We start from the raw sequence: 13,102 nt of genomic DNA on the forward strand, positions 1-13,102 counted from the left end.
TGTATTGTGGTTTTTGTGAGCACACAAATACAGAAAGTACACAAGTATAGAAATTTAGATAGCCGAGGCCAGTGTTGTTTAACATTTATTAATGAGTCATGAGTGTTAATACAAAATCATTGATTAAAATTAACAAAGAAAGTTAGACAATTGGACAAATAAATTGTAGGGACAGTAATTCTCACTCGATGGGACAAATTGACTTGTCTTTGAATTCTCAAAAATCTCATCCCATTTCAATTCAAATAAAAACATGCAAGCATGGTTGCCATTAATTAAGGCATTTGTTTACTGGGCAAATAAAACCCAAATTAGTTGGTTAAAAACACAGATATACTTTACAGATAGCTTTTTATTAGGTACCCTGAACTTATAACAAGTTACTTACATCTTGTCTTTAAAACTGGAGAATTTTTACCTTTTTCACTACCTAAGTCCTTTACCCCTTTATGTTGGGCATAAAATGATGAGAGTACACCTTGGTATCACTCCTGTTCTTCTCAACTTTGTAATGAGATAGAGTACTTTGTAATTAGATACTTCCTTGTTCATAGTTTTTCCTGCAGCTTTTTGTCCCTTTCATCTTCACTCACCTGGTTCGCTAATGTTCAACCTTTGTCTGGAAAAGCAAATGTCAGATCTTCACTCCAGCAAATTGCTGTTGTTGCACATGAGGTTATCAGCCCCCTGACCCAGAACAGCTGTCTTACTCATGTTGAAATGTGTTTCCATTTCATCACAGCTGGTACTGGATCTCATTCAGATGATGAACTTGCACTGTTCCATGTGCTCACTCCAGGCCCTCCCTTGAAAGAACTTGGGAAGAGTTCTGATGTTGCAGGGTCATTCTGTCTTCCCTCAGGAGATGGCTGCTTTTGTCAGATTTCTCCAAGGCTTGAGTGTTCTCCAGGGTTTTGAATGATCAAGTTTCTACTCTTAACGGCACTGATGAGAAGTCATGTTAGGATTCTTGCCTCTCAGATCTAAACCTGACATATCCTACTGCAAGTTTTTCACATGACATCACAGTATAGCCATATCGTAAAACAAGCGTTTACATTTCCTTCAACTTTCTACCAAACAATTTTCCATGAGATAGATGGGAACTAAACCCCTTATATTGTCAGTGTATCCAACTGATCTGTTTGTCACTACTGATAATGGCAATCTGTGAGACCTTTAGATAAACTGTGCTAAGGAAGGAAGATTCCAGGCTGGATTTGACAAGATAATGTATTTTTTAGCTTCCCATGCATTTTATTTAACTGGTAAAGAAGTAGTATTTCATAATCCCAGAGAGAAGAGATGGTGACCTGTTGTTCACTTCAGGAAGCCAAATGGCTTCACCAGCTAGTTTAAGGTCATGATGGTGACTTTGCAAAATGTTGCTGAAATGATAGACATCATAGAGTTATGAATAAGTAGGGTTATTGGTTGGAATTGTTTAGTGTGCATGCATAGAGTCTCTTTAAAACAGAAAAACAGGGAGAGGGAGCTGACTTTAAGACCTATTTTTCATCCTCCTGGCTGAGTGTCTGTGGTTGAAACTGCTGATCATGTTCTGCCTTATAACTTTGTATAATGAAAGTAAGGAATGGTAGAATAGAAGTATGCCAACAACTGAGTGTGTTTACTATACAAATAAATCAGTTAGTGTCTGGTAGTGGAAATGTATGTGTGTGAGACTCTTGGATAGATACCATGAAGAACTCAGCTATTGGTTCTCTTCCTTCTGTATTAAGTACAGAAGAATGTACTGATACAGAAAAACATACAAAAATAGTAATCATTTATATTAACAAAGGTAACTGCAATTGTATTAGCTAGGAGGAAAATAGCTGTGAAATCCCAGTTTTAACCAAGTCAGATAATTCAGAGGATGCAGGATGTCTGCAGAGAAGTATTCTTTCAGATTTTGGAAGCGTTGTGATTGACCTTAACATTTGGTGTGTAATGAGTTAGGTGTTCTCTAGTCCTAGCCAATATTGTACATTAAGTCAGTGTTCCTGTGTCCTGTATTCTATTTTCCAATTGAATTGGAACAATTTATCACTTAACATAACGTTGAAATTCAACATGTAGATATATGGTTATGTATGTCAATTTAAATAGGTGCCTGGAATACTTGCTAAGAAACGACGCCAATCCGGGGATCCGAGACAAACAAGGATACAATGCAGTTCATTATTCAGCTGCTTATGGTCATCGCTTATGTCTTGAATTGGTAAGAAAATGTATCATAGATGAATGCTGTAACAGCTGCTGTTAAAGAGTATGATGCAGGGGCTAGGGTATTTGTCTACCTTGATTCTTTGTCTGTAAGCTAGGACAATAGTGTTTTTCAGCCCCTGTGAGGATGAGTGTCTAAGTACTTGGTACTCACATTTAAAAAATTAATTTTAAAATAGGGGCAAGGTGAGGAGCTAAGATGCTAGATACCGGCTTAAAAAGGTAATACATTCTGAGATTAAGAGGTAACTGGTTGAGGATGTGGGATATTAGTTTAGTTTTGTTTCTCAACTTAGAATACACTGTTAAATTTTTTCCTGATGGCTGAAATAAAATAACCATAGGTTATCCCACCGAGAAGTGTTAAGAAATTTCACAAACGTCATCTGAAGGAGCAAATTAAAATGTAGGGAAAACCTGTAAAGTAAGTGTGCCTTTTAAAATAGTTCACATATTTACAGTAACATAATCGAATTTTAGATAATAAAGCCTCAGGTAGTTTTTCTTTAATCCATTTGCAAAAATGTGTATGTTATTTGATATGATAATTTTATCTTCTCTGTGTTATGCAACTTAGTATTTTTGTACAAATTACTTTTATATTCAGATGTATTTAAACATGAATTCTGAATGTTTTTAATTGCAGATTGCAAGCGAAACGCCTCTAGATGTTGTAAGTGTGTATTATTTCTCACTGTTAAAGTAGTACTGTACAGCAAAAGGGAACATGTAATTTTAAAAATACTGCTTATTTTAAGACTTATTCAACCATTTCTTCAATGCATAGATGTATTATTTAATTTCAATTACAATTTAGATTTAATTGCAATTCAGTATTTTAAAATAGTAAATTATTTTTTAAGCTTTTTTTTTACTTAAACATTCATATGACCATGTTATGAAAGTGTGATAATGAAAACTTAGTGATCTTGACTGTATTTGGTGATCTTCAAACACTTAGATTTTTTTTAATTCTACTAGTGTGCTAAATTAAATATGGTCTTGAAAAAGATCCAGAATTAAAACTTTAAAACACATCTGAAAGTAACAAATAGAAATGTATATACATAGTTATTTTAATCCTATTTTATAACACTTGGCCCTTTTTGGGGTCCATTTCTTCTCTGTGGGAAATGTTTTTCTGTTCTGAGAAATCAGTCCTGCCTTCTGGCTTTTCATATTGTTTTCTTGCTGACTTTTCACCTACTCTGAATGCTTACTTGTTTGTTTGGGTTGGGGGTGGGGGGGGGGGGTGTCCTATTATAGCTGTTCTCACCTGTCCTTGTCTTTCCTTTGTATGTATTTCATCTATATTACTTCATATGGCTGCTTTAGGAAAAATAATAATTTTAGATTAGTTTCTGATTTAATTATTGCATTGTTATGCAAAATTAAACAACTGTGCTTGGGAGATGAATATGGGGGAGGGGTCGCAGTCATTGCAATTCAAACTCTTTTAAAGGTTGAAGGAGATACAGAATTCCTGAGGAAACTGTAATCCTATATTATTCTTCCTCTTTTTCTTCCTTTATTTTTCAATCTGTATACTGGAAACTGCAGCAATTATTGCTGAATGTTTTTAAAGGTGAGGGTTTTTTGCACTCACTCTGACTTTATCTCTTTGCTAAGCTAATGGAAACATCAGGTACTGATATGCTGAATGATTCAGACAACAGAGCACCTATAAGTCCACTGCATTTAGCTGTAAGTATTTCATTCTTTAATGATGATAGCTCATCTCATTGCAAACAGTTGTTGACATAGGTTTTTTCATTCTGGATTTTTTTAAAAATAGGTCAATAACAATAAATGAAATCCAAAAATACTTACTAATATTCCTGAATGAGCTATACAGGGCAGTTTTTCCATTTGACTTGAAACTTGCTTCATGGAACAGCTTTCATTTGGAATATTCTAATTAAGATTTATGTTATAATTTATACTAATAAAACTTTTAGAAGACTTGTTCTGTAAGTAATGATAACTGGTTTATATCCTCATTTTACCCTTATCGATGTTTAGTATGAGACGTGTTTATCCTTAATACTTTAAGAAAGATTTGCACAAAGAATAGCTTAAGAGAGGACCTGATGAAATTGTCTATACGAATATACTCAAAATACAGAGTAACCAGCCCAATATGTAGCTTTCATCTTTTGCACTGAATTTGGAGCAATTGAAAAACCACAGTGTACTTTCTGAAAATCGCCTGAGTCTCATGCAGTATATATATATATCTATCTATCTGAAGTAAGAAGTAATCTTTAATACTGGTAAATGAAAGCAGTTAGAAGAGACTGTTCCTGGAAATCAGTTTTGTCTGGGGCCAGACAATGTATCCATGTGTATACATTTAAAATTTATTATGGAAATTATAAAACTATAGTTGTAGATGTTTATTTTCATTACTAATTTGGACATTTTGTCTTAACACATACCTACAGAGTATTCTCTATGCTATTTTTTATCCTTGTACATCTATTCTGATCTCTTAACTGTTTCATCCCCCAAGTCCCTTCTGTTTTACCAGCTATGTTAACTGTAGCTATTTGTACTGTATTCTTTTTACAGACAAATTTTACTGGCTTTTTCTTTTTCAAATATTTTGTTAAAAAAAACTAATAGGAATTAGTTAAGTTTGCACATCTTCCTCACTTGAAATAATCTGATGGTGATGTAACTATAACATAAAGCAATGAAACATGCAGTATTCAAAATACTGGTAGTTATACAAATTGGAGACAGTTGATTTTCTGAAAGTAGTTTCAGTAGCTGACTGAAAGGCTAAAGTGGAAAAAACCCACCAACCTTCTTGCTGAAATTGTGGTGTGGTTTTTTTTAAATTAGTCATAACTATTGTAACTAGATACATGCTGCATCAGTAGCTCTTCCACATGTTAAAACAAAAATACTATCTTCACAGTTTCATATATGTAATCCCAGTAAGAAAGGGAAAAATATGAAGGATGGGAAAAGTGAAGAATTTTCTTATTCTTGTAGGCCTATCATGGCCACCATCAAGCTCTGGAAGTGCTGGTACAGTCGCTGCTGGACCTTGATGTGAGGAATAATAATGGAAGGACACCATTGGATCTTGCTGCCTTTAAGGGACACGTGGAATGTGTAGACGTGCTCATTAATCAGGGAGCATCAATCTTGGTGAAAGATTATGTTGTAAAGAGGACCCCAATACATGCTGCAGGTATGTGCTAACTGCTAACCTCTAAAATTTTGGCTTTTGAAGTGGATCATCTTCATGTTCAGAAGTCTCGATCATTAATGTTCTAAGAAATGGTGTTTAGGAAAAGGTGATTTTTAAGGTATATGCTATGCTGAGAAAGGTGTAACAAAGCAGCTGTGGGTAGAAACCGGTGTTAACCCAATAAATCATTTCAGCTTGAGGTGTGCTCTTCCACACTGCTCTCTGACAGGGTGCATTGTCCTTGTCCATTCAACTAGCTTGGCTATCTGTGCTGACAGGTGTCAGTGACATGTTCCTGTTTCTCTCCTAGTCTTTCATGCAGCCCAAACTGTAGGCCCAAATTTACATACGTGAATTGTGTTGCCTGTCTTGGCAGTAAAATACTTCTAAAAATGACTGGATTCCTGGAGAATTTTGTCAGTTTGAGAAGAGATATGAAAACTATACTTTGGGTTTTTTCCAAGGATCTAAATGACTCCTGAGTGTTTTCAAAATAACGGCAATCCTTTGCAATATTTTCTGTGTTTCCTAGAAAACTTCTATAAACCTTTCTCAAAGTCTAGTATTCCTATACAGTCTTATTTTTTTCCTCCCTTTGAAAATAGACTTATTTAAATTGAATTTATAGTTATGGTGTTATAGAAATGTTGCAGTAAAAAGAGCATTATGTACAAAACATCATCATTCTAACCACTTAATTTGTTGTCTATGAGCACAAGCTGTATTTTTCTATTTGATTTAGCTTCTCCTAACTTCTGTTAGCATTTCTGTCAGCTAGAGAAGTATGAATTGTCACTGTTCTTATGTGGACTGAATACAGCAGCTGTGTGTCAGAAATAATTTCCCCTCCAACAAGCAATCATTTATCTTTCACTGGTTGCATTTAAATGTGATTTCTCAATTTTTTGTTTCTTTTCTTTTCCCTTTTTTTGTTTTAACTGCTTGGTTAATGACTTGTATGCTTTATATTTTCTTCTCTCTTTCTAAATGTGATTTCAGTTATTATTTCATAACTATGCACATGCTACACTTGCTAACAAAATCTGTGTATGATTGGCTAGGTACGTGTTTACCTGTGCCTTAAAACAAGTCAAAATTATGCTAATTTAATGATTATTTCTTACAGATGTTGTATAAGCATATATTCTAATTACAGTTAATGTGTGCAATCTCATTTATATGTAAAAAACATACATGTTGGCAGTTGACAGTTGGAATCAATTACTTTTAATACTATACGGTTGAGAATGCCTGATTTCTGCAATAACTTTCTAGTGTTCATATTTTTTGTTTTTAATTTAAGCTATAAAAATGGTAAAGCTGTACAGTGGGTTCTCAAGCTAACAGGCTTTAGTCTGAGCAGGTTACTGTTCTGTTTGAGCTGTATACTCAAATGCAGTTCATGTAAAACTCATATTTTTATGTTTTACAGCTACAAATGGTCACTCAGAATGTTTGCGGCTATTGATAGGAAATGCAGAACCACAGAATGCCGTGGACATTCAAGATGGAAATGGACAGTGAGTTTAAATGATACAAATTCTGTTCTTCACAAGTTACTGCATTTTATAAAATGAAAAGCTAAATATTTTACATTGGTGATTTTTAATTTATTAATTTAAGGGGAGATATTTGAACTAGGACAAATGCAACTCTGTATTTTGCAATAAACATAATGTTGGTGGAGAAAAATGTTTTTGTTGAGTTGGGAGGAAACTAAAATGTGTCTTACTGCCCAAATGCTGAAAAAATGGATTCTAGTAACTTAATCGGGACTTCTGAATTAGGGTATATTAATTTATTTTCTTGAAACTAGAAAGCAAGTATGAGTGGCATTCTCAGAGTGCAAGTAGTGCTAGAGAAGATCATTGATGATATAAATGTTAACAGCATTGTCCAGAAGGGTAGTAGTTGTTATATTTCAGCTGAGTGCTAGTCTGTTAAATTTCCACGTAGATTACACTTTATTTCACTCTCTGCTTAGGACTCCTCTGATGTTGTCAGTTCTCAATGGGCACACCGACTGCGTTTATTCACTACTTAACAAAGGAGCAAATGTAGATGCCAAAGATAAGTGGGGAAGGACAGCATTACATAGAGGGGTAAGAGAATATTCCTTTTCTGTCCTTTGCAGTTTTATACATATTAATTTCAAATACAGACTCAAGATGTAGTGTTAATGAATTTCTCATTATTCTCATCTTGCCATTCTTAGTTTTTAATTGTCATTTTAGTTTCAGAAGGCTAGCTTTTGCCTGTATGCTGCATACCCCCAGAATTCTTTTGGACTTCTAGAGTCTCTTAATCTTGCTGTGAAGTGTTGACTGGAGAGGTCCCAGAGTACAGCTTTTTGTTATGGGGTGGGGGTAGTGTTAATGGGAGGAAGAAAAGCATGATGCATGCCATATGCCAAAATTTTTTTTTTATAATCTCTGCCAGATAAGACAATTGAATGAGCCTAGAGATTAGCAGTTCATTCAGTGTTACTCCAAGAAATTATTCTGTCATCAATATTATAATACATTGCTTTTTTCCCAACAGAATTGCTGTTTCCAGGAATAAAAATAACAACTGTGCTTAAGCAATTCTGTTATTACTTAAAAATGTAAGAAATTGCCTGGAGTTTGCTTGCTTTAGTCACACACCCTGGCTTATATACATGAATATGCAAACTTGCTATTTCCTGTCTCATCTCTCACAGGCAGTTACTGGGCATGAAGAATGTGTGGAAGCATTGCTTCAACATGGTGCTAAGTCCTTACTACGAGACTGTAGGGGGCGAACCCCTATACACTTGTCAGCTGCATGTGGACATATAGGTGTTCTAGGAGCTCTCCTGCAGTCAGCTACATCTGTGGATGCAGTACCTGCAATAGCAGACAATCACGGCTATACATCACTGCATTGGGCCTGCTATAATGGTAAAAGACATTAAAATACAGGTCTAAATGTATCTGTTGACACTGAGATAAAAAATTTTACTACCTATAAAAGCAACGTATAAAGTCTGTCCTCTTTCAGTTCGTATTAGTCAATGTAAGGGACATGGTATCTTGAGGGAGAATGCAGTAACATCTAATACATAATATGAGGTGTTTATTTTTGCACTACATTCTTGTTATAAACTGCCTTCTTAGTTTTATGCCTCAAGGAGTCTCTCAAGAAGTTCAGCATAGTAGCTGTGAATAGAAATCTGCCACACATCCCCAAAAAATAATCTTCACAGGGAGTCTTGGGAGGAATGGTTTCAGATTTTTTTTAAACTTGCTTCAAATCAACCTTCATAGGCACAAGAAGCTAAAGCATATAAAAGTGATTTAATAAGAATTTATTTTTTGCTTTGCTGATCTTTTTCTTCACTGATACTTTTCTTGGATTTGGGGGTGAGGGAGGCCTTAAAATGTAGGAAATTCATTCAGCATCTTTGCTAAAGATTTTGTTCTATGTGTTCATTTCCAACGTAGTAGAGTTTCTCATTTATTTCACTTCTGAGTCACATGATAGAGAAAGATCAAGAAGTATGGGTTTAGAGCTTCATTTTACCAGTTATTTTTAAGTGAGTAACTAACTAGACTGTTTTCACAGCTGAAGCAACTGGGTAATACACTGATAACTTGAACTAGAATAACATCTCTTTATCACATTTATAAAATTAAACTCTTACACCTTGGTCCATTTTCAGAGTGACCATAGTGTCTGAATAAAACAAAACTGAAATATGCTTGATTTGTAGAATGAAAATTTGACAGGACTTGTGAAAATACAGATCTTCAAACATCAGTGAATATTGATCTAAGGTTCCCTTCATATGCACATTGAAGATCAAACAGATAGTTACAATTGTTAGCTACCTGTACAGCAGTAGGCTATAGAATTTTGAAAATAATAGTATGATAGGCTGAACATGTTCTTTTTAGGCTTTTGTTACGACTATCAACTTGTTTTTTCTCTGGGTTTAACAAGACAGTGGAACAAAAATAACCCTCAAATGATGGAGACAGTTTCATGTAAACCAAGTGGTGAATGTGCAGCAGAGTTTGAAACGTGGAGGTGTAAAGAACTAAATTAAGCATTCTGGATTTTCTTCAGACAGCATGAGATCCCTTCTAAATTTCACAAAGTTTACAGTGCTGAATGTCAGTTTGATTTTCAGGATTCTAAAAATGTCTTGGTTCCTAAACGTAGCCCTATCAAATATAACCAGTGTGTCTTTGAAACTTTTAAATAAAATATTCCTAATCTAATTTAGATACATATTTTTTGTTGTAATCCATAAATAGACCTTTTCCCTTTTTTTTTTAATATGTAACTCTTACATTTGCTTTAGGTCATGACAGTTGTGTAGAGCTCCTCCTGGAACAGGAAGTTTTCCAGAAAATGGAAGGAAATTCTTTCAGTCCATTGCATTGTGCTGTGTAAGGAAGTGTAAAATTATTCTTCATAGATTTCATTGCTGTATTTAACAAAAGATTTATCATTCTGTAAATAACAGCCTGTTTAATTCATTATAGGATAAATGACAATGAAGGTGCTGCAGAAATGTTAATTGATACACTAGGTGCTGGTATTGTAAATTCAACAGATTCGAAGGGAAGGTAAGAGTGTAAATGCACAGTGAAAGAGTGTTTGTAATGTAACAGAGTGGCTCTGTGAAATTCTACAATCATTTGGGGTTTTTGTATTTGCTACTGAATTTTAATTCTCCCTTCACCCTGTTTTTAGTCTTTGAAGGTTTTTTTTTTTTTCTGTGCTAGAAATAAATTTTAGATTTTTTTAAAAATCCTTTTCTGATTCAATAAACTTGAATTGGCTTTTTATTATATAGGCAAGTTTGAGCATGTTTTAAATAGTATCACTTTGTGGGTAGTATTTTATGCATATTTTATTTTTTCTGAATCAAATTGTATCTCTATTACTAAACTACACAGAGGCAATTATTTGAAACTTGAAGGTGACTTTCTAAAGGCAGCAGTCACAACTCCAGCAATACTGATGTCAAAGGATCAGTGGGAGGGACTGCCCAGTCTTTTGTATCTGCAGGATCACAGTCAGGATGCCTCTTTGAATAAAGTAGAAAGTATGCCTGAAATGGCCATATTGTCTTTTGATCTGTTGTAGAACTCCTCTTCATGCAGCAGCTTTTACGGATCACGTTGAGTGTCTACAGCTTCTGCTCAGTCACAATGCTCAAGTAAATGCTGTAGATTCTTCTGGGAAAACACCTTTAATGATGGCTGCAGAAAATGGACAGACGAATACAGTTGGTAAAGAGAAAGTTTTATATATTCCTGCTCTTAGGTTTGTTAATCTTAATATGGGTAAAGTTGCCTTATAGTTAACATTCTTGTGGATATATTTTGTAAAAATTATGTTTTCATTTTGCACAAATGTAAGCCATTAAGACTTTAAGGAATATGCTTCTACTTAATACAAATCTTTATTTCCCCAGAGGTGCTGGTTAGCAGTGCTAAAGCTGATCTGACTTTGCAAGACAGTTCTAAGAACACAGCACTCCATTTGGCTTGCAGCAAGGTATGTGTGTAGTCTGACTTACCAGTGCTGAGCTTTGTGTTATCAAACACTGTTTGCAAACTAACTTGTTACTTTGAAAAGGCATTCAAAGCAATTTTTGAAGTGTATTTGTTATGTGACAGATTTTTGTTCTGTATTAAGGGTCATGAAACTAGTGCCTTGTTAATACTGGAGAAGATTACGGATAGAAACCTCATCAATGCCACCAATGCAGCCTTGCAAACGTACGTATCAGCAGTGAGTGTGTTTAACAGATTAGGTTTTGGTGTGTATCTTGCTTATAAAGAGGAATAGTTTTCAGAATTTTTTTCCACACTGGCTGAATTTTAATTGCTTAATAGGTACCAAGAGAGTTGAACCGTCTTGAAGTGAAACAGTGTTTTGCTCGTACTTAAAGCTCTAGTTTTAGCTGGGTAAAAGGGATGATAAATAAATCTTAACAGTATTGTGATTCAGGGAATCCTGTGTGGAATTACTGCAATCCACTGAGATTACCTCATTCTAGACTTGCTCTTCAAAGCTAGCTAAAGTATGTTTTTATTCTACAGCATGCTTTCTGTTAGCAAAAGACACCTATTCCTACTAGGATGAAAGACCATTTTCTATTAAATATTATGGAGAATACAGTATTCTTAATGCTTCCTGAAGATCTTCTCTCAATTAGAATTAAGCCTATTTTGTTAGCCCAATCATAAGGAAAACTTCAAAATGTAGTGGTATGTCATACTGGGGAATATATATCAGGATGGGCTATTAAAATGACTCTTCTGCATTTGACACCTGATATGTAGCTGAGTTATGTACATGAATTATTAGACTGCTTTAATAATGCTATCACAGCAACTCATGTATTTCTCTGGCCTTACATCCCTTCTGGAATCTGTCGTGTTCAAACTCCTACAGTTCTTCCAACTATTTCCAGAGATCTGCTTGAACTGAGGAGTTAAGATAGTAAGACTTCTGCTGCTGCTCTTGCTGTTCACCAGGGTGCACCTCAGGCAGCATGAAATAACCAGAAAGCAGGAAAGGGATTGATTGCCTCATTTCTGCCTTGAAGCAGGGATGTTTTGAGAGAAGGAAAAGCAAAAACAAGATGGGAACAGAAGTGAGAAAGTGTGCTACCACAGGCTCATGTAATTCCACCTACATGCCTTGGCTCATATAGTCTGATCAAGAGATGTCATAGAGAAAAATAGGTACATATTTGCACCTCCATGAAATGTTTATATAAATTGCAAGATTTTAACAGTTGTTTAAAATATTACTGGTTTAGCAAATGTTTTTTAATAACTAAACTGACTTTCTAAATAGCTTAAACAATGTCCTACTGTGTGGCAAGATAACCATTAAAATTGTTGGCCTCTATATTAAAAATATTATAGTTACAGTACATTTTTCAGTATATCTGTGGTGTGCAGTAGTTCTTTAATTTTAATACTTTAATGTAAGCACCACAGATACAGCTGCTCCTATTTGTATCTTTTGCATTTCTGGTTTCTAAGTAAGGTGCTTGTTTCCAAATGAAAACATAGTTCACAGTTAATTCAAACAATTTTAAGAATCTCAAAATGATTGGAGAGCAATATAAAGCAGAAGGGAAGTAAGCTGATCATTCTGTTTTCTGCTGAGTTGGTGGTAGGTTTTATTTAAGCCAGTGGCAACCAATTTTGGAAAATGGTTGCATTTGAAAAAGATATAATTAGAATATTTGAGGTAAAGCTACACTTTCCTTGATATATAAGTCACTGCAGAACAGAGTTATGGTTAATAGTTTGAGGTTTTGAAAAGTAATCTGCTTTTCTTGCTTCATGCATGATACTCTAAAATATTTTTTTTATCTCTAGTCAATGGAATGTAGCTGTTTCTAAAAGGCAGATTGATAAAATGCGTCTGCATCTCTTAGAAGCATTTACATGCAATAGAATATGACTACCATTCTGCTGTTAGTATTCTAATGATTATTGCCAGTGATATGTAGTAACTCAGGTGTGACAGTATCTGTTACAACAGTTCAGTGAAGGATTTATCAAGAGTAGGGTACTAGATGTTTCTAACTTTTTAACATGATAAAGTTCATAAGCAGGCAGGTCTTTCTAGTAGCTACTTCTTCAATGTGTGGTGCCATAAAAAGAAGAAAGT

General features: G+C 34.6%; 1 protein-coding gene across 4 annotated transcripts in view; it reads left to right on the top strand.

The window, feature by feature from the left end:
• The window catches only part of ANKRD28 (ankyrin repeat domain 28), a 128,629-nt gene that overhangs the window by 106,783 nt on the left and 8,744 nt on the right, over positions 1-13,102 (top strand). For all 4 annotated transcript variants that reach the window (XR_011322402.1, XM_069772337.1, XM_069772347.1 and 1 more), the window contains exons 15-26: positions 2,113-2,224; positions 2,876-2,902; positions 3,859-3,933; positions 5,230-5,431; positions 6,864-6,951; positions 7,416-7,533; positions 8,133-8,352; positions 9,759-9,846; positions 9,943-10,026; positions 10,550-10,695; positions 10,881-10,963; positions 11,105-11,187. Coding sequence is in view for 3 of the 4 variants with exons in the window: in XM_069772337.1 (XP_069628438.1) it covers positions 2,113-2,224; positions 2,876-2,902; positions 3,859-3,933; positions 5,230-5,431; positions 6,864-6,951; positions 7,416-7,533; positions 8,133-8,352; positions 9,759-9,846; positions 9,943-10,026; positions 10,550-10,695; positions 10,881-10,963; positions 11,105-11,187 (1,326 nt within the window). In the remaining variant the exon portion in view is untranslated. The remainder of the gene's footprint in view (positions 1-2,112; positions 2,225-2,875; positions 2,903-3,858; positions 3,934-5,229; positions 5,432-6,863; positions 6,952-7,415; positions 7,534-8,132; positions 8,353-9,758; positions 9,847-9,942; positions 10,027-10,549; positions 10,696-10,880; positions 10,964-11,104; positions 11,188-13,102) is intronic.

The sequence above is a fragment of the Haliaeetus albicilla genome, chromosome 2 (genome assembly GCF_947461875.1).
Source record: "Haliaeetus albicilla chromosome 2, bHalAlb1.1, whole genome shotgun sequence".
Classification (NCBI taxonomy): Eukaryota; Metazoa; Chordata; class Aves; order Accipitriformes; family Accipitridae; genus Haliaeetus; species Haliaeetus albicilla.